Consider the following 22068-nt stretch of genomic DNA (forward strand, 5'->3'; position numbering starts at 1 on the left):
CACCAGTATCTTCAGAATTTACTGTTTAACCTTGGATAAACATCAGAAATTTATAGACAAAATGATGGACTTGGCCGGGCGTGGAGGCTCACGCCTGTAATCCCAGCACTTTGGGAGGCCAAGGCAGGCGGATCACGAGGTCAAGAGATTGAGACCATCCTGGCCAACATGGCAAAACCCCATCTCTCCTAAAAATACAAAAATTAGCTGGGTGTGTTGGCACACGCCTGTAGTCCCAGCCACTTGGGAGGCTGAGGCAGTAGAATCGCTTGAACCCAAGAGGCAGAGGTTGCAGTGAGCCGAGATTGTGCCACTGCACTCCAGCCTGGCGACAGAGCGAGACTCCGTCTCAAACAAAAAAAAAAAGAAAGAAAAAATGATGTCTTTAAGTGACCTAATTGTTCCCACCTGAAAATAAATCTAGGTTCACACTTGATCCAGAGAGTACACGGTGCCATGAAACAAGAAGTGAATATACAACAACAATGTTTTCCTTTTTTCTTTATAAACAAAATTGTTGGATTTAAACTTTTTAAGACAAGCAAAAGAAAAAAGTAAAAACCACAAAAGTGAAACTTTAAAGGCCATTTCCTCATCAAAGGACCATTTACCATTTGACATCTACAAACCATACATATGGTTTAAAACTGTGGTTCTGTATTTTGATCTAAGAATCCCTAGAATTCAATATCTATTCAAGGGTACAAGAGGTTGCATAATGCATAATATATTTGACATTTTCACTCTAATTTTCTGAGAAGTGTACAGTAGACTTTTTCGAAGCTAGGATGTATCATAACATCACAGGCTAATGGTTCATGGGTCATAGCTCTAAAGCCTATTCAAATGCATGGCGGTACATGCATGTATTTTATATTTTTCAGTTTTAATTTCTAATATAGTACTTATCAACAGCTAAAAACCACTTAAACAAAGATCACTTTTCTCCTCATTGGTAAGCATGATTTTCATTTCAAAAATGAAATCCACAATGATTTATTTTTTTTTTCAGACCAGTCTCACTCTGTCACCAGGCTGAAGTCCAGTGGTGCCATCTCGGCTCACTGCAACCTCTGACTCCCTGGTTCAAGCAATTCTCCTGCCTCAGCCTCCCGAGTAGCTGGGATTACAGGCATGTGCCACCACACCCAGCTAATTTTTGTATTTTTTAGTAGAGATAGGGTTTCACCATGTTGGCCAGGATGGTCTTGATCTCCTGACTGCATGATCTGCCTGCCTCAGCCTCCTAAAGTGCTGGGATTATAGGCGTGAGGCACCGCGCCTGGCCCACAATAATTTTTATGGTTTTTTGTTTGTTTGTTTGTTTTGAGACGTCATCTCGCTCTGTCACCCAGGCTGGAGTGCAGTGGCACAATCTTGGCTCACTGCAAACTCCGCCTCCGGGTTCATGCCATTCTCCTGCCTCAGCCTCCCAAGTAACTCCCACCACCATGCCTGACTAATTTTTTGGATTTTTGGTAAAGACGGAGTTTCACAATGTTAGCCAGGATGGTCTCAATCTTCTGACCTCGTGATCCACCCACCTCGGCCTTCCCAAAGTGCTGGGATTACAGGCGTGAGTCACCACGACTGGCCTGATTTTTATGTTTATTTAATTATTGTTTATCCGAATGAAGAGAGTTTAATTAAATGTACAGTGATAAAATGGAATAGTATAAAGAGCTTGAACCAGAACTACTTGTGTTGATATGGGTAGATTTGAAAAATATAATGCTAGACAAACAAAAGAAAGTTGAAGAATGATATGTACAGTGTACAACCATTTATACACAATTTTAGGACATGAAAACAAATTCTATGTATTATTTATAGACGTATACATATACAGTAAAATGTTTTAAAAGAGCATGGGAATGGGACTAACTAATTCAGCGTGTTGGTTACCTCTATGCAGTAATTTTTAATAGTATAAAAGGACCCTAAAGCCAAAAAGTTTCAGAATTGCTGTTTTAAAAGACTATGTCTACCACATAGTAATTAAAAATTACTGCCCGGGCATGGTGGCTTAAGCCTGTAAACCTAGCACTATGGGAGGCTAAGGTGGGAGGAGAACTCCTGAGATCAGGAGTTCGAGACCAGCCTGGCCAACATGGTAAAGCCCTGTCTCTAAAAAATACAAAAATTAGCCGGGCATGGAGGTGTGTGCCTGTAATCCCAGCTACCAGGAAGCCTGAGGCAGGAGAATTGCTGGAACCCAGGAGGCGGAGGCTGCAGTGAACCAAGATCATACCACTGCACTAAGCCTGGGCAACAGAGTGAGACTCTGTATCAAAAAAAAAAAAAAAAAAAAAAAAAAATGCCGGGCACAGTGGCTCATGCCTGTAATCCCAGAACTTTGGGAGGCTGAGGCGGGTGGATCACCTGAGGTCAGGAGTTTGAGACCAGTCTGGCCAACGTGGTGAAACCCTGTCACTACTAAAAATAGAAAAATTTGCCAGGCATGGTGATGCACACCTGTAATCCCAGTTATTTTTCAGGAGGCTGAGGCAGGAGAATCACTTGAACCTGGGAGGCGGAGGTTGCACTGAGCTGAGATCATGCCACTGCATTCCAGTCTGGGTGACAAAGTGAGACTCAGTCTTAATTTTTAAAAATTTTTAAAAAAATCCTCCCATCAAATTTGGGGAAAAAAAAGAATTAGGAATAAGAAAACTGTGAGCATTTCAAATATTTCAAAAATTTTAATGTACTTCCTTCCAGAGTTAAATACGTATTGTAGCATTTACCTGCTTTGGATGTTTGTACATCCTTCATTCCTCCTGCTTTATTTGGAACAGAATCTTTCATTTCAATGGCAGGCTGAATGGGTTTTGAAACAAAATGATTAATAGATAATGTATACTTTATACAATATGCACTTAATAATTCAAGATAAAAATACAAAACTTATTACCTTCAAGTGAAGATATCTTTCAGGAGACTCTAAAAAGCAAAAGGGACATATAATCAATTACATGTAAATATGACAAAGCAAATTATAAATTCATGCAGTGTTAGTATGACCTGAATCATCATGCTTGGTTTGAAAATGATTATGTTAATTGTTGGGATGTTTTTTATTTTGGTTAGGACAGCAACATGACAGAAGTATACTGGAGAAAAAAACAGGAACACAGGTTTAATAAAACATGCAGTTATGATTTGAATGTAAGATTATGTTCCAAGTGACTATAACTAAAATAGAAAGGTGCGCATATACCAACGTGAGCATGCTCGTCAATGCAGAGAAAGGTAATCTTTAATTAGAGGAGCAAATCATGACCCTGAGAGGAGAAATGTCAAGGCTGATGGTAAAATGAGACAGCATATCTTTAATGCAACACATCAGAATCATTTATACCATTACACTACAAGTATTTATCATGTTCTTCAACTTGTCCTGTAATTTAGGAAGCACACAGCTGTGATGCCACTTGATTTGGATATATAACTCATTTCTCATCAGAGAAAATGTTCTGAATTGATCAGCTTGGATATACACTTGTAGAGTAACAGTTAACAAAAATACTCATTTTTTTCCATACCCATGTGGGCTACTGGCATGCCTACATTTCTTGTATCCTCTAGTTTAGCCATCTTAAAGTTTCTTGATCCACTCATGCAAGAAGGTATATAAAACATATCTAAGGAATAACACATAATAAGCTTTTAATATTGAAATATTTATCAAAAGGAAAAAATTTAATTGCCACAGAATTAGATATTAATAACATTTTATATTTCAAAATTAGTGCAGTTTTTTAAATCAATGCAGTGTTTATTGAAAACAACAATTTTAGTATTCAAGGAATTAACTGTAATTTTTTCATTTCTAAAATATCATGTTAGCCTCTAAAGGATTTTAGGAAACAGCTATCATTACCAAAAAGCAACTTTCTTTAAGAAAAAAGCCAGTGCTTCTGTATTCAAATAAAACTCATCTGATTAACTAATACCAATGTAACATGTATCCTTTTTTTTTTTTTTTTTTTGATAGAGTCTCACTCTGTCACCCAGACTGTAGTACAGTGGCACAATCACGGGTCATTGCTCCCTACAACCTCAACCTCACAGGCTCAAGCAATCCTCCTGCCTTAGCCTCCTGAATAGCCGAACTACAGGCCCATGCACCACCATGCCTAATTTTTGTATGTTTTTGTAGAGATGTAGTCTCGCCATATTGCCCAGGCTGGTCTCAAACTCCTGGGCTCCAGCAACCCACCCACCTTGGCCTCCCAAAGTGCTGAGTGACAGGCGAACCACCACGATCTATCCAAAGCAACATATCTGTTCGATGTCTGATAGTTACAGAGAGGAGATATGAATCACTGTAGTTTACCCCCATTCTAGCATGCCCTCCTGCTTGTAATAATCTCTGGAGCAGAAATGATCTAATCGTCTGTTTGAGTGTAAATATACTGAATCCATCTGGAAATGAGTTCTCTTGTTTCCTCATCAGTAACTCCAAAATGACTCAACTAACTTCTTTCTTTCCTCTCTTTCTCCATTCACAATCTCTTCCTTTGCAAAAGTAATCTCTAGATCTGTGGTCTTGATTCTTCCCATTCTACATCCTTTTTATGGAATATTCTCAGCACTTCTTTCCTCTTCATTTAACAATAGTTATCTTATATCTACAATTTCTATTCCTCCATCTCTTTGTTCCTTCTCCTCTGGCTAGAAACATGCTCAGAAATAAAAGAAAAATAATGCTTTATCTTGATCCTGTTATGCCTCGAATTGTTGTCGAACAACTCTTCTTTCAGATGTCTCAAAAAGGAAGCCTACACTCTTGTTACTCAGAGTGTGGTCCAAGGACCAGAAGCATCAGCATTATGTGGGAACTTATTAGAAATACAGAACTCCAGGCCTGCTGAATCAAAATGTACATTTTTAACAAGATTCCCAGCTGATTTACTAAATTTTAAGAAGCTCTGGTCCATACTTAGTGTGCTTCCACATTCTTTTATGTTAGATTGCCCTTTTGGAATCTGGCATCAAGTTCCTCCCTACTATGTCCCCGAAACTGAAACTGTATTACAAGTCACGAAGTTGCTAGTGGGCTTTTTATCAGAGTATGTCTTCCTTGAGCTCCCCATAACCAACCCTACTCTCTTCTTTCCAGTTCTCTTCTTTTGGCCTTTGAGATACTATCCTATGAAGTAACATTTTCTTTCTTTCTTTCTTTTTTTTTTTTTGAGAGACAGAATCTCGCTCTGTTGTCCAGGCTGGAGTGCAGTGGTGCAATCTTGGCTCACTGCAACTTCCATCTCCAGGTTCAAGTGATTCTCCTACCTGAGCCTCCCAAGTAGCTAGGATTACAGGCACGCACCACCGTGCCTGGCTAATGTTTGTATTTTTAGTAGAGACAGGGTTTCACCATTTTGGCCAGGCTGGTCTCAAACTCCTGACCTCAGGTGATCTACCTTCCAAAGTGCTGGGATTACAGGTGTAAGCCATCATGCTCAGCCTGATGTAACATTTTCTATGACATTAAATTATTGATATGTATGGCTGACCACATATGCCTGTATTCATCTATGGCAAATGAAACGTGCCATAGATGGTCCAGTACTTCCATCCTTGCCTTCCCAACAGTGAGGAGGATAGGAAGAGTGGGTAAATTTTGGTCTACTTCTCCAACAAGTTTTGGTACTTGAAGCTCATTTTAAACTCTTCCTACCTTTCTAATACCCTGCTTTTCCATTTTCTAAAGAATTATTTTATTTTTAAATTTTTATATTTTTGAGATGAAGTCTTGCTCTGCCGCCCAGGCTGCAGTGCAGTGACACGATCTCAGCTCACTGTCACCTCCACCTCCCAGGTTCAAACAAATCTCTTGCCTCAGCCTCCCAAGTAGCTGGAATTACAGGTGCTTGCCACCATACTCAGCTAATTTTTGTATTTTTAGTAGAGCTAGGGTTTCACCATGTTGACCAGGCTGGTCTCGAACTCCTGACCTCAAGTGATCTGCCTGCTTTGGCCTCCCAAAGTGCTGGGATTAAAGGCGTGAGCCACCGCGCCTGGCCCTAGAATTATTTTATTTTGCCACTCTCCATTACATACACTTGCTTCTTTGTCCTTCATTCGCTCCCTGTATTCTCTGCCTTCCTCATTCTCATGTCCTCTTTTACTCCTCTCCTCTTCCTTATTTCCTGGCTCCCTCAGGTCTTAATGTATTTTGAAATGGATCTAATAATTCAGTTCCCTTACTGGCACTAGCAATTTAATCTGTTGCTGACACATAAGATATATAACTTATCACAATTTCACCTCTTTTTATTCTTACTATGTATTTAATAGGTGATTTTCTTTGGCTATTAGAATATAGCAACGGTCATGTTTTTAAATAAACACTCTGTCCAATGGCTTTTTTAAAATAAAATATAGCTCTTACCTTCTGCTTGTTCATTTCCTATATTTTTTTCTTTTTGATATGCAGCCCCAGCTAAAGGATCAACATACTTCTGTGGAAAATTCTCAGAGATACTCTGTTAAAATTAATATCAATAATGAGTTTCAATTTTACAAAAAGAATGAATTGCTAAAGATTTTCTAATCACTTTCAAATATAATATGAATTTCCTATTTTAAAAGCAATTAGGCTTAAAAATAAGATAAGTATGTATTGAAAACCAAAACATTTCAATAAAGAACCTCACATATGCTCACTAGATTAAGCTTATCTTTCATCTTCAGATGACTACTGACTCTGCAAACCAAACACAGAAGGCCTAAGGACACATATTAACAGACAAAATATTCACTTATGTGCACAGTTCAATGAGGAATTAATATCAAAAGACCTAACTCTACTTTGTATTCCTCACCAAAAATAAGAGGGGAGCTTCTCTGAACCTATTCTGGTTTGGGGGCTGCCTGATTAAGAGGGAAAAAAAAGTGTATTTTAAAAAATAGAATACACTCCCTATAGTACAGCATTAAATATTTAAAATATTTCTAATTATAGAAATTTTTAGTGTTAAGATATGTGGCATGATAAGAAACTGGAGTATGTCCTGTTAAGTATAAACAGAACACTGCAGAAGCTGCTTCATTTAAGTAAACAATGGCTTAGAAAAATCTAAATACTTTTTGATAAAACTTTTACTGATAGGAAAATGGTTGACTAAAATGACAAAGCAGTAAGAAAAACTTTGCTTTATGTTATGTCTAAAGAAAAGCAAGGAAATGTAAGATACAGAATATAAACTCTTTCCCAATTAAGAAATAATTTCAAAGAAGTATAGCAAGCCTTTATAAAAACAGAAGAGTAAGAACATTTATGTATTAAGCATGTGAAATGTGCCAGGCATTTATTTGCACATTTTCTTTTCTATGCACTATAATAATAAAAATGATGATGATGATGGTTATCCGGCTTCCTGCTTCTTGGTCATTCTAAGATGTTAAGAGTAAAATGATGAACAGATCTGATGATTGTGTCCTCTGCCCAGAATGCCCTCCTCCTAGCCTTTCTGATGGGTGCTCCTTCTCTTCCTTTGGTTGGCACTCTAAGGTCACACTCAGAAAGATCTTCTCTGACTACAGAATTTCACTCCCACTCCGATTCCCATCCTAACTACAAACTCCCTCAATTTTCTTTAACCTAATACTCTCTGTTTTCTTCACATGAAGCACTTATAGTGACTTATAAGTGTTTGTGATTTACTTGTTTTTCAGTTCCCACTACTAGAGCATAAGCCCTCACCTTGTACATGCAGTGTCTAATAGTCTAGCACGTGGTTGGTACTCAATTTATTCAAGCTCAAACATTTAAAATCTCATTGGGAAGGTCTCAAGTGTCAACTCACTATATTCCTATAAGATATCTCCAGTAACTGTCTAGTGAAACTTATACCCCAAATTAGAAATCCACATTTCTATTCCAACTTTCCCATTCTTTTCTTGACACTACTGCCTTCACATTTACAAAAAGTACCCTGAATATTTATTAAGTCACTGGAAATGATTTTGAAAATCATTTGTACTTATTACAATACCACTCAACCAAATCGTTATTATTCTCCATATTCTTCCTTCTCCTGAAAGTTCCCTGCAGATCTATACAAATATATATTAATACTTTAAAGTCCCAGACATTATCTTTTCAAGTTCTAAGTTGTCAAGAAAAAAAACTACATTCCAAACTGTTTCTCTCTGAATCTCATTAGGACTTTTACTCATCCATACGTAACACAGAATCATATACATGGCCATAGGTTAACCTGAAATAATTCTTTTTTTTGAGGCGGAGTCTTGCTCTGTTGCCAGGATGGAGTGCAGTGGCGCGATCTCAGCTCACTACAACCTCTGCCTCCCAGGTTCAAGCGATTCCCCTGCCCCAGCCTCCCGAATAGTGACTACAGGCACACGCCACCACACCCAGCTAATTTTTTGTATTTTTGTAGAGACGGGGTTTTACCATGTTGGCCAGGATGATCTCCATCTCCTGACCTCATGATCCGCCCGCCTCGGCCTCCCAAAGTGCTTGGATTACAGGCGTGAGCCACCTCGCCCAGCTGACTTGAAATAATTCTTTAGTTTTTAGATAAACTTAACTTCAGAACCCATACTAATTCCTTGTGACTTCTAAGCCTTTTTTGTTCTTATTTTATTTTATTTTTTGCACTATCCTACACTAGATTCTTAAATGAATCCTGCAAATTAGCAGAATTATTCTATGTAGCAATAATATACTTAGCACATACTTTATTAATTATACACTGAAAAATATAAGAAAGTAGTTCCTTATGGACGTATGCAGAGGTAAAAAAGTCAAGTCAGGGCATCGCTTTAGTTTTAAACATCACTCAATGCTTATATTTTAAAATAACAGTAACAACCATAGACAGTACCTCAGAATCCCAAGGTGATTCTATATCTTCCTCTTGTCCTAATCCTAATGCGGACATCATATCTATCAAATGTGATACACATATATATGCATGAGAACATTTACTATTGTAAATTTTAAATACATATATCTACAAAAATAAAAAATATAAAAAAATTAAATACATATACAAGTCTATCTCCATTCATGAATATTTCAATAAAATAAAAATAATAGCAAAAAAAGAATTTTACAAGGTTGATGCAGTCTCAGGAAAAAATTGGTAATATGAAGAAAGACAGCAAAAGGAAAATATTTTTAAAATGAATATAATACTTGGGTCTGCATATGTTAATTGGTTGTCTTAGAATAGAGGGTTTTTGTTTGTTTGTTTGTTTTTGAGACAGAGTCTCACTCTGTTACCCAGGCTGGAGTGCAGTGGCACAATCTCAGCCCACTGCAACTTCCATCTCCTGGGTTCAAGCAATTCTTTGCCTCAGCCTCCCAGGTACCTGGGATTATAGGAATGCACCACCACACCCAGCTAATGTTTGTATTTTTTTTTTCAAGAGAATTGTTTATTAATTACACATGATAATGGATGATACACAAGCTTAACTCCCATCTGTAATTTTATCTGGTACCATTATTCAATTTAGATATATTGCATAGAATGTGCCAACAATCACTTTTATAACCAATAATTCCATGATTTTGCTTGGGTAATCCCTTTTAATGGTGAACTTCAGGTCACAACAGTAACTATCAGTTCAACTATACCAAGGTTTCCGAAGACAATGGCTTCTCCATCCAAGCTGGTTGTATATAAATTCCAAATAGAACCTGGCATCACCCTGAAGGAATTCTAACTTCACATTGTTGGGGAAATTTACCAAGATAGCTTCAGAGTAGACTAACTTCACACAGCACATTTTAAAAAAGACATTTATTCAGCATCATGATCAGACTATAATAGCATGGGTGCAAAAAAAACAAAATCTACATTAAAACCCTTTGTTGGAATGCTTTACACTTTCCACAGAACAGAAACTAAAATAACCTGTTATACAATTAGTCACAAATACAGTCCTCGATTTTTTGCCCATACACATGAGTATTTGTCTAAAACATGTCTTCTTTGTAGCAGCTAGGCCCTGCCACCACTGTGCTTGGCTGAGTTCACAAACCTGTTGCAACCTGTAGCTTCCCTGTCACTTCTCTGGCTCTCCTCTCCTGCTAAGCTTTGTTTCCTAATTAAAATCTTCTCCCATTGCCAAAGCTACTGCTGCTGCTGGAACCGCCATAGCCACCTTGGTTTCGTGGTTTTGCAAAGTATTGGCCTCCACCACCATAGGGGCCAGAGCTTTTGCCTCCAAAATTTCCTCCCTTCATGGGTCCAAAATTTGAAGACTAACTGTTGTAATTGCCAAAATCATTGTAGCTTTCACCACCTCCAAAATTGCTTCCATCATTACCAAATCCATTATAGCCATCCCCACTGCCACCATATCCACCATCACCATGGCTGCCACCAAAGCCACCATGACCACTGAAGTTTCCTTCACAACCGAAGTTGTCATTCCCACCGAAACCACCTCCATGACCACCACCAAAGTTTCCAGAACCACTTCGACCTCTATGGCTGGATGAAGCACTAGCCATCTCTTGCTTTGACAGGGCTTTCCTAACTTCACAGTTGTGGCCATTCACAGTATGGTATTTCCGAATGACAATCTTATCCACGGAGTCATGGTCGTCAAAGGTTACAAAGGCAAAGCCCCTTTTCTTGCCACTGCCTCGGTCAGTCATGATTTCAATCACTTCCATTTTCCCATACTGTTCAAAATTATCTCTTAGGTGATGTTCTTCAGTGTCTTCTTTAATGCCACCAACAAATATCTTTTTCACAGCTAAGTGGGCACCTGGTCTTTGAGAATCTTCTCTTGAGACAGCTCTCTTTGGTTCCACAACTCTTCCATCTACCTTGTGTGGCCTTGCATTTATGGCTGCATCCATCTCCTCCACAATGGCACATGTGACAAACTCAAAGCCCCTGGAGTGCTTGGTGTTTGGATCTCTCATTACCACACAGTCCATGAGCATTCTCCATTGCTCAGAATGGCTCCTCAGGCTCTCACCGGTTATTTCAAAGCTCAACCCTCCAATGAAGAGCTTCCTCAGCTGTTCGGGCTCTTTAGGAGACTCTGATTTAGACATGATGGCAGGGAGAAAAAAGACTTTAACGATGCTTCTTCGGCGGCGTCCACAGGTCAATGTTTGTATTTTAGTAGAGACAGGGTTTCACCATGTTGGCTAGGCTGGTCTCTAACTCCTGACCTCAGGTGATCCGCCCACTTCAGCCTCCCAAAGTGCTAGGATTACAGGTGTGAGCCACCACATCTGGCCCTCAGAATAGAATTTAAGGATAGAAAAATATTCAGAGATATCCACTAACTTACCACTTCTATTATTTTTGTGCACTTCATCAACATAAGTCAAATTGTCACTGTTTGTTTGCTCTAGTGGTGCACTTTCAATAATATCAATACCATTTTCTTTTTTTCCAACGGCTGGCTTTGTTGGTCCTTCCTATTAAAAAAAAAAAATTCAGAAAACACTGTATTTATTCACTTATTCAATCAGACACTGTATTAGTCTGTTCTTGCACTACCATAAAGAAATACCTGGTCATCCAAGATGGGGTCACAGTTTTTTTTTTTTTTTTTAAAGAAACACCTGACTGGGTAATTTATGAAGAAAAGAGGTTTCATTGGCTCATGGTTCTGCAGGCTGTATAGGAGGCATAGCAGCTTCTGCTTCTGGGGAGGCCTCAGGAAGCTTATAATCATGGCAGAAGGCAAAGAGGGAGCAGATGTCTCACATGGCAGAGCCAGGGCAAGAGAGCAAGGTGGGGAGGTGCTGCACACTTTTAAAGAAGCAGATCCCAAGAGAACTCACTTGCTATCTCAAGGACAAGACCAACGGGGATGGTGCTAAACCATTCACTAGAAATCTGACCCTATGATCCAATCACCTCCTACCAGGTCCCACCTCCAACATTGGGGATTACATTTCAATATGAGATTTGGGGCAGGACATACATCCAAACTATACCAGTCAGTAAGACAATAAACACTTATGTGTCTATCACATCATAGGTACTATCCTGGGAAAAACTAAAAATATAAACAGAAGACAGACTCTGTCCTATATTCATCAAGTGTGGGTAGAGATAAATAAAAACAAATAAGAACAGAAAAGTATAATTCACTAGTTCTACAACTGAAGTGAATAAAGGACAGTAAGGGCACAAAAGAGAACAGTCCGTTCCACCTGGGAAGCTCAGGAAATGATGCAAAGATAGGGCCATACTATGAGGCAGACCCAGTGCAGTGATATGGTTTGGCTCTGTGTCCCCACCCAAATCTCATCTCGAATTGCAATCTTCATGTGTCAAGGGACAGACCAGAGGAGATAACTGGATCATGAGGTGGTTTCCACCATGCTGCTCTCATGATAGTGAGTTCTCATGAAATCTGATGGTTTTACAAGTGTTTGGTAGTTCCTCCTGCATTAATTCACTCTCCTACGGCCTTGTGAAGAAGGTGCCTGCTTCCCTTTTGCCTTCTGCCATGATTGTAAGTTTCCTGAGGCCTCCCCAGCCATGTGGAACTGTGAGTCAATTAAACCTCTTTCTGTTATACATTACCCAGTCTGGGGTATTTCTTTTTAGCAGTGTGACAATGGAGTAATACATGCAGAGTGGGAATGTAAAAGGTTTCTAGAAAGGGCACCATAAACAAAAAGATGAGGCATGAAACAACATGACAAATGAGGGTACCAAAGTAATGTGGTAAAACTGGAACACAGTCAGAGGGAATAGGATGAAGAGATAAAACAGGAAAATCAGGCCAAACCACCAAGGACCTGATTTAGGTTAGAATGTGAACTTTCCCTTTCATGTACTGGGGATCTAGTCAGTAAGCAGGTGAGTTAGAGCATCACAAATACATTTCAGAAAGGTCACCCTGGCAGCAATGTAAAGACAGATAGACATGGGGGTGGGGGGAGTGGTCAGCACAAAAATAGAAAAGATTATTCCAAAATTACAGGTCAGAAAGTGAACTGTCACATTTTCTTTGGACATCCTAAAAAGAAAAAAAAAAAAAAAAGTGATTTGCAATAATAAGATATGAGAAATGAGGCCGGGCGCAGCGTGGTGGCTCACACCTATAATCCCGGCACTTTGGGAGGCCGAGAAGTGCGCAGATCATGAGGTCAGGAGTTCAAGACCAGCCTGTTCAACATGGTGAAACCCCGTCTCTACTAAAAATACAAAAATTAGTTGGGTGTGGTGGCACATGCCTGTAATCCCGGCTACTTGGGAGGCTGATGCAGGAGAACTGCTTAAACCCGGGAGGCAGAGCTTGCGGTGAGCAGAGGTCATGCCATTGCACTCCAGCTTGGGCAACAGAGAGAGACGTCGTCTCAAAAAAAAAAAAAAAAAAGTTATGAGAAAGGATAAGCAGGTAGAAAATAAAGAACTTGGTGAGTGACTGGATTCGTAATTTGAGGGAAAACTGGAGTGCAAGATTTCTATGTTTCAGTGCTACTTCCTAGGTGTTATTTACTGGGATGAGGAAACCAGAGGACAGAGTAAATTACAAAGAGTCAGGAAAGAGTCAGGAACAATGTCTTCAGTTTGGGACATATTACTATAAAATTTGAGGCACCCGGGGAACTTAGGTTTTTGGTGGTTTTTTTTCAGAGACAAGGTTTCACCGTGTTGCCCAGGCTGGTCACCAACTCCTGAGCTCAAGTGATCCGCCAGTCTTCGCCTTCCCAAGTGCTGGAATTATAGGCATGAACCACTGGACCCAGCCTACCCAGGGGATTTAGAAGACAGATTTGGATAAATACATTTAGAGTAGAAGTAGATGACCTCAGGAAAAGCATAGGAATTAAGTATATACATATTTGTAAAATACACTAAACTGGTAGTGTTAAATAATATGAACCTACACAGAACTCTGAAATTTTGAAAATGAAAAGACAAAGAGGGAAAAAAAAACACGGGATTTAAGGTTTCAATTACATATTTCAACATTTGAGGATGGGTGCGGTGGGCCCCACCTGCAATCTTAGCACTTTGGGAGGCCAAGGTGGGAGGATCACTTAAGCCCAGGAGTTCAAAATCGGCCTAGATAATATAGCCAGACCCCATCTCTACAAAAAAAAATAAATAGCTGGGCATGATGGTGCATGCGCATGGTCCCAGCTGCTTGGGAGGCTGAAGCCAGATCCAGAAGATTTAAGCTTCAGTGAGCCTTGATCATGCCACTGCACTCCAGCCTGGGTAACAGAGACTCCGTATTTAAAAACAAAACAAAACAAAACAAAACAAAAAAGGCCGGGCGTGGCGGTTCACACCTGTAATCCCAGCACTTTGGGAGGCTGAGGTGGGTAGATCACTTGAGGCCAGGTGTTCAAGACCAGCCAACATAGCAAAACCCCATCTCTACTAAAAATATAAAAATTATCCACGTGTGGTGGTGCACACTTGTAGTCCCAGCTACTCAGAAGGCTGAGGCACAAGAACTGCTTGAACCCAGGAAGCAGAGGTTGCAGTGAGCTGAGATCCTGCCACTGTACTCCAGCCTGGGTAACAGAGCAAGACTCCGTCTCAAAAAAGAAAAGAAAAGAAAAGAAAAGAAAGCTATGACTATCCAAGTTGAAGATTTCAAATAGTCTTCAAATATATCTATGATTATCAAGCAAGACCAGTATTCACATAGAGAAAAGGACTAAAAAATCAAGTCAACAGGATTCTGAGTTTTAGAGATGAATGAATTTATGAGCAAGGTTTAACAACTATGAATACTAAAGTTAACAAAGCTTCCTGATGAGAATATAAAATATCCTCATTGCTGTAGATACTTTTAAAAGTGAAAAATCATCTTCCAGAATTTTTTTTTTTTGAGACAGAGTCTCGCCCTGTTGCCCAGAATGGAGTGCAATGGCGTGACCTAGCCTCACTGCAACCTCCACCTCCCGGGTTCAAGCAATTCTCCTGGCTCAGCTCCCAGTAGCTGGGATTATAGGCATGCGCCACCACACCCAGCTAATTTTTTGTATCTTCAGAAGAGACAGGGTTTCACCATGTTGGCCAGGCTGGTCTCCAACTCCTAACCTCATGATCTGCCCGTCTTGGCCTCCCAAAGTGCTGGGATTACAGGTGTGAGCCACCACGCCCAGCCCAGAGATAATTTTGTAAACCCCCTTGACAATCTTTCCTTCCTTATGATTCTATAATACGCAGTTTATTTTAGAAAGCAATAACAAATTTTGATCGCTTTCATTTGGTGTGTGCATATATGTCCATTACACACAGATATTAATTATTAGCACAAGATAAATCAGAGTATCTGCAGAAATAAATAATTGATACATTCATTTCTCTAAGAATGCTTATACTAAAATTAATTTTCTCTAATTTTTTTCCCAAGATGACAGATGGGAGGCACTGTGACCAAGCCTCTCCCATCTGGAAAGACAAAATAGTGTGGAGGGATTTGCGCTGCAAACTTTTTTCCAAGAAGCAACACAGGACCTTAACAGAAAAATTTAAAGAAACCAGAGACCCTGTGAAAGAACAGGCAGGCAGCAATGTACACAATGAACCAGGTAGAAAATCGTGAGTCTCCAGAGTGTGAACGGGAGAGACGGTCTCTAGGACACACACTTCCACTGGGAAGCCCGGCAATCCAGGTCACAGGGAAGCCCTAACTCCCCACGCGCTGGAGCTGAGTGAGCAGTGGGGAGCGCACGAGAGGAGTGGCATCCCCACACACTTTGCATGCATTCCCTGACTCTAGCAGGGACAGAGGGAAACCATTCCTGACCCTACCTCACAGGCATCCTCCCAGAAGTCAGTCAGCTAACGCAGGCTGCCGTCACAGGTGGAGAGGAGCTCCCCAATGAAAGCTGCCATATTATCTTGAGTGGGGATGACCCCGTTGGCCAGAACCACGGGGTGAACAAGCAGTGTGCTACAGTCCAGGCTGCAGGAGCTGGATGCCCCTTGTTCCACAGGCGGATCAGGAGGGGCGTGGCTTGAAAGTAAGGTTCCTGTACCTCAGGGAGGCTTATGGCCTGGGGCAATTTTGAGTTCCAAGCACAGGCTGACTGGAACCCAACTAGCTGCTGCTAGCAGAACCCTATAGGTATGAGACCTGCCTTGCCAAGCCCATGAGAGCTGAGTGAGACTTACTGCTGCCTGACACCCCCGGCTCCTTCTGTGGATTCTTTTGTGCAGCAGCGGCAGCTGAGCTCCTCCCTGGAACATTACTCTAGCAGCCAGGGAACTGCCCTCTGATCCCCAGTGGATCAGAGGGCCCACATGTGGGGAGCCAGAGTGTGGACTGGCCTCACCCAGCCCCGACCCGGCTTTGCCCCTCCACCTGCCATGCTAACATAACACAACGGACAGGGACTTCTGAGAGCTTGATGGCCCCAACCATTGTCTGAGACTCCAGAGTATTTCCCTTGGGTAACCTAAGGCAAACAAATCCTACCACTACCTCCGCAACTGGCGCTCTTTTGCAAGCGCCACCTCCTGGCTAAAAGTCAACCAGCACAGCATCTGCAAGCACAATGTCACAGTACCAAGGAAGTAGGAAACGTCTGTGCATCCTCAGTTATCACCACGGCCTGCACCATTCTGGCTAACCAGGAGGTCCTGCGTCTGTCTATGAGCCCAGCACATTAATACTACAGCTGGCATTTGAGAAAACACACGAAGGCTATTTGTAATGAAGGAAATCTCACAGGGTCTACGTCATTCCCCTTCCCACCCTATCGGAGCAGGTGCTGGTACCCACTGCTGGGAGACTCGAGGACAGGTCATCTCACTGGATCCCTTGCAGACATTCCCCAGCACCACCCTGGAGTATGGCAGCCCACTGGGTGGCTAGAACCAGAGGAGCAGCAGGAGTCACAGCAGCCAGGTCCTCAAGGGCTGCTACTCCCAGGGGAAGGAATGCACCACATTGAGAGGGCACCCCGAGGGAAAAAAAGAAACCAGACTGCAGGCCTTCTGCTTGGGGGAAGTTTTTTTCAGCAGAGCGACAGGTGCAGTGCTGGCCTCAGTGGAGAAAATCTAGGGCTTTCCCTTAACAGGTAGCCCTGGGGCATGTGAAGAGTCTTGGAGAAGAGAACTTCTCCCTCTCGCCCACCACTGCAGACACAGCTGGGGCTTTTCCCATGAGAGCATGACGTGGGTGCATCTGTAGACAGCCTTCCTGAAGCACTTCAGGGTGACTGCATCCCACAGGAGTGCCCTCCATGTTCAGGCTTGCATGAGGATCACAATCCCTCTCTACATGGAACACCAGTATTCCTGCAGATTAAAAAAAGGTCCTATCTGATCTGACTAGCTGGAACACCAGGTCAGGAGTGTGACTGGGAGGCAGACTGCTTTCCTGCTGGCCTGGAAGGGGAGCTGTGGTGGCTCCCTCCCTTCCCCCTGAAAACACCTTAGTGCATATCACTGAGAGCTCCCCCAGTCACCTCTGTCAAGGTCACCCTTGGGGTACTGCATTTATCCACCTGCTTTAGCTACAACCAGTTTTTACCCATGAGTACCTTCAGTCTGAGGCCTGAAATGTTCGATCCAGTAAATAAAATACTGGGAAAAAAATGTTTTAGGAAACAGAATAGGCAGCTGAATTTTTAAGTGCACAACACTGGAGAATGAGATAAGATTTGTGAGACTTCTGCCACTCCAGTCCCACAGGAAACAGTGAACCTGCTCACACACCCAGTACATCGCTATTACTACCAACATCTGAGAAAATCATCACACAAAGATTCTCTGTAACCAAGGAACTCACTACTACAAGGTCTTCACTACTGAAAGCACCCAGAGCTGAAACTAGGTGACAACAAATTATAGACATTAAAGTCACATCCTCAAAGGGGGAAAAGTAAATTAAAAAAAACCCAGTCAAATCAAAAGTAAATTCAAAAATAATTAGAAGAAATATTCCACCCAAATTAGAAGGAACCAGAAAAATAATTCTGGCAATATAAAAAAACAGCATTCTATAATCCCCCTAAAAGATCACACTAACTCTCCAGCAATTGATCCAAAACAAGATGAAATCTTTGAAATACCAGATAAAGAATTCAAAAGATTGACTATTACTCAAGAATATATAAAGGAAAGGTAAAAACCAACATAAAGAAATTTTTAAAAACAATTCAGGATCTTAATGAAAAATTTTCCAAAGAGAAAGATATTTTAAAGAAAAAACAATCAGAACTTCCGGAAATGAAAGACACATTTAAGAAACTACAAAATGTAGTGGGGGGCCGGGTGTGGTGACTCACGCCTGTAATCCCAGCATTTGGGAGACCAAGGTGGGTGGATCGCTTGAGGTCAGGAGTTTGAGACCACCCTGGCCAACATGGCAAAACCCTGCCTCTACTAAAAACACAAAAATTAGCCGGGCGTGGTAGTGGATACCTATAATCCCAGCTACTAGGGAAGCTGAAGCAGGAGAAGTGCTTGAATCCAGTGGGTGGAGGTTGCAGTGAGCTGAGATCATGCTACTCCAGCCTGGGTGACAGAGAGAGACTCTGTCTCAAGGGGGAAAAAAAAAGTAGTGGGAAGTTTTAACAGTAGGCTATGCCAAATAGAAGTAAGAACTTTAAAGTTTGAAGACAAGGCTTTCAAATTAATCCAATCAGACAAAAATAAAAAGAATAAAATTAAATTTAAAAAAAATAATTTTTAAAAATAACCTGTAAAGGAAAACCTATCAGACTGACAGCAGACTTCTCAGCAGAAACCTTCACAAGCCAGGAGGGAATGCAGTCCTATCTACAGCCTCCTTAAATAGGAAAAAAATTGTCAGCCAAGAATTGTGTATCAAACAAAACTAAGTTTCATAAATGAAGGAAAAATAAAGTCTTTCTTGAAGAAGCAAATGCTGAGGGAATCTGTCAATACTAGACAAGCCCTACAAGAAATAGATATAAAAGTTCTCAATATTGAAATAAAAGGTTGATACAAAACAGATTAGAAATTTCTGAAAGCATACAATTCACAAGGTTTATAAAACAAAACATAATAGAGGAAACAAAGTCACTAAATAACAATCAACACAATGACTGGAATAGCACCTCACATCTCAAATTACCTTTGAATGTAAATGGTCTAAATGCTCCACTTAAAAGATGCAGGTTGGCAGAATGGATTTTTAAAAATCACAAACCAAATTTCTCTACTGTTTTCAGGAGACACACCTATCATGTAAGGATTCCTGTACTCTCAAGATAAAGGGGTGGAAACAGATATTTCACACAAAGAGAAACCAAAAGTGAGCAGGAGAAACTATTCCTATATCAGATAAAACAGAGTTTAAAGCAACGACAGTAAAAATAAATAAAAATGGTCACATATATAACGATGAAAGGATCGATTCAATAAGATCTAAAAATTCTAAATATATACGCACCTATCTTCAGAGCTCCCAGATTCATAAAACTATTACTACTAGACCTAAGAAAACCTAAGAAAAGATATAGCAACACAATAACAGTACAGGACTTCAACACTCCACTGACAGCACTAGACAGGTCATCAAGGCAGAAAGCCAACAAAAAAATACTGGACTTAAACTGCACTCAAGAACAAATGAATCTAACAGATATTTACCAAACATTCTACCTGAGAACTGCAGAATATACATTCTTTTAATAAGCACATGGAACGTTCTCCAAGACAGACCATATGACAGGCCATACAATAAGTCTTAATAACTTTTAAAAAACTGAAATCATATGAAGTATCTTCTCAGACCACAGCAGAATACATAGAAATCAATTCCAAAAGGAACTCTCAAAATTATACAAACATATGGTAATTTCCATTTCATTTAATGATCTGCTCCTGATTTCGGAGTTAGTAATAAAATCAAGAAGGAAATTTTAAAATGTTTTGAAATAAGTAACAGTGCTACAAATTATCAAAACCTGTTATAGCCAATCAGTACTAACATCACACCTTAGGAAATTAGAGAAACAAGGACAAACCAAACCCAAAGCTAGCAGAAGAAATGAAATAACAAAGATCAGAGCAGAGCTAAATGTATTTATAACCAAAAACACAATACAAAAGATCAATGAAACAAAAAGTTTGTTTTTCGTTTGTTTGGTTTTTTTTTTAGACAGAGTTTCACTCTTGTCACCCAGGCTGGAGTACAATGGCACGATCTTGGCTCACTACAACCGCCACCTCCTGGGTTCAAGTGATTCTCCTGCCTCAGCCTCCCAAGAAGCTGGGATTACAGGCACCCAAGACCACGCTCAGCTAATTTTTTTTGTATTTTTAGTAAAGACAGAGTTTTACCATGTGGGCCAGGCTGGTCTCGAACTCCTGACCTCAGGTGATCTGCCCGCCTAGGCCTCCCAAAGTGCTGGGATTACAGGAGTGAGCCACCGTGCAAGACGATTTTTTTTAAAAGGTAACACAGTTGATAGATCACTAGCTACAATAAGAAAAGAGAGATGATACAAATAAGCTCAAGTAGGAATGAATGTGGAGACATTACAACTGATACCACAGAAATACAAAAGATCATTCAAGACTACTATAAACACCTCTATGCACACAAACTAGAAAATCTAGAGGAAACAGCTACATTCCTGGAAACATATAACTCCTCTAGCTTGAATCAGGAAGAAACAGAAATCCTGAACAGACCAGTAATAAGCGTGAGACTGAATCAGTAATTTTAAAACTGCCAACAAGAAAAAAGCTCAGGGCCACACGGATTCATAGCTAAATTCTACCAGACATTCAAAAGAGAACTGGTAACAATTCTACTGAAACTATTCCAAAAGATTGAGAAGGGGGGAATCCTCCCTAACTCATTCTATGAAGCCAGTGTCACACTATACCAAAGCCAGAAAAGGACACAACAAAAAAAAAGAAAACTGCAGACCAATATCTCTGATGAATATAGATACAAAATTCCTCAAGAAAATACTAGCAAACCGAATCCAACAGCACATCACAAAGTAATAATTCACCATGATTAAGTGGGTTTCATTTCAAGGATGCAGGGATGGTTCAACATATGCAAGTCAATAAATGTGATTCATCATATACACAGAATTAGAAACAAAAACCGTATGATCATCTCAATAGACACATCATTATGAAGATTGTGGGGGCAGGGGAAGGGTACGCGAAAAAAGTTTTTTTAAAAAAACTTACCTTTATAAGACCAGGGTTTGCTAACGACTTGTGGGAAGGTTTTGGAAGGGGGTCAGGTGATTGACAGGTAGGATGAGAAAAGCCCTGGGCTTTGACTGATGTTGTAGGAAGGCTTTCAACCACAACTTCATCTTGACTATCAGAATCTCTATCCTCAAACAAAGTTCTGCTTCCTGTTCTCACAATGCCATATGTTGCTTCTACTACAGTAAAAACAAAATAAAGAGTAAATGAAAATATTTGTAATTAAGAATCAGTGAATAACACAAGAATAATCAGTTTTCAAACAGCTTACAATTTTTCCTGGATTGCTGAGAAGCAGTCATTAGCTTTGCTAAGCTTGGTTTTGGGACATTCTAGAAAACAAAAATAAGAATAACAAGCTTTAAAAATAATAAGTATCAAATTTGATCAAATAACTGTAATAGACAGTGACAAATTACTACATGATCTAACACAAAGAACACAGATTTTGGAGTCACTCAGATGTAGATTTAAACCTCAGTTCTGCCATTTACTACATCTTCTCATGGGGTAAGGATTATGAGAGATGATACAGATATCCTGCAAAGGTTACTCCCCTTACCCCTAGTTGATTATTTTATAAATACTATGATATCTATTCGATTATTTTCTTAACCACAGTAGCCTAGAATGAAAATTTATTCCTAGGTAGAATAGTATAAAAGTCAAACATTAAGACATTTAAATTAATTACATATTATTTTCTGAAATGTGTATGCATGATTTATATTTGCATGAATTACCTCTTGTGATAAAAACTGTGAGCATTTTATTCTTAGTGTATCTTATTTAAGTGGGTTGGCATTGCAAATAGTATAGGCTGCTTCTATTCTGTCAAAAAGCTAAAAATAAATGATTGTATAAATTCAGCTCCTTACAAGAAAGAGAGGAAAAAACAAAAATAATCCTTGTGGGGCGATGATTG

The 22068-nt window shown here is 40.1% G+C and overlaps 2 protein-coding genes across 20 annotated transcripts in view; both read right to left on the bottom strand.

The window, feature by feature from the left end:
• ANKRD26 (ankyrin repeat domain containing 26) overlaps positions 1-22068 on the bottom strand; it is a 94296-nt gene that overhangs the window by 50914 nt on the left and 21314 nt on the right. For 16 of the 19 annotated variants that reach the window (XR_012417544.1, XR_012417545.1, XM_074001274.1 and 13 more), the window contains 8 exons: positions 21415-21475; positions 21120-21322; positions 11296-11425; positions 8859-8920; positions 6398-6491; positions 3546-3644; positions 2915-2943; positions 2748-2820 (listed from right to left, as the gene is read on the bottom strand). Coding sequence is in view for 17 of the 19 variants with exons in the window: in XM_005564834.4 (XP_005564891.3) it covers positions 2748-2820; positions 2915-2943; positions 3546-3644; positions 6398-6491; positions 8859-8920; positions 11296-11425; positions 21120-21322; positions 21415-21475 (751 nt within the window). In the remaining 2 variants the exon portion in view is untranslated. The remainder of the gene's footprint in view (positions 1-2747; positions 2821-2914; positions 2944-3545; positions 3645-6397; positions 6492-8858; positions 8921-11295; positions 11426-21119; positions 21323-21414; positions 21476-22068) is intronic. The other 3 variants (XM_074001272.1, XM_015455678.4, XM_015455673.4) reach the window with 1 other exon arrangement.
• LOC102136413 (heterogeneous nuclear ribonucleoprotein A1-like 2) lies at positions 9393-11196 on the bottom strand. The gene has a single exon (XM_065520437.2). The coding sequence runs from the start codon at positions 11051-11053 to the stop codon at positions 10247-10249; it is 807 nt and encodes a 268-aa protein (XP_065376509.1). The 5' UTR covers positions 11054-11196; the 3' UTR covers positions 9393-10246.

This window comes from Macaca fascicularis, chromosome 9 (assembly GCF_037993035.2).
Source record: "Macaca fascicularis isolate 582-1 chromosome 9, T2T-MFA8v1.1".
NCBI classification, from domain to species: Eukaryota; Metazoa; Chordata; class Mammalia; order Primates; family Cercopithecidae; genus Macaca; species Macaca fascicularis.

Excerpts from the sequence above, each read along its gene's own strand:
- LOC102136413 (XM_065520437.2), bottom strand. The coding sequence starts at position 11,053 with ATGTCTAAATCAGAGTCTCCTAAAGAGCCCGAACAGCTGAGGAAGCTC.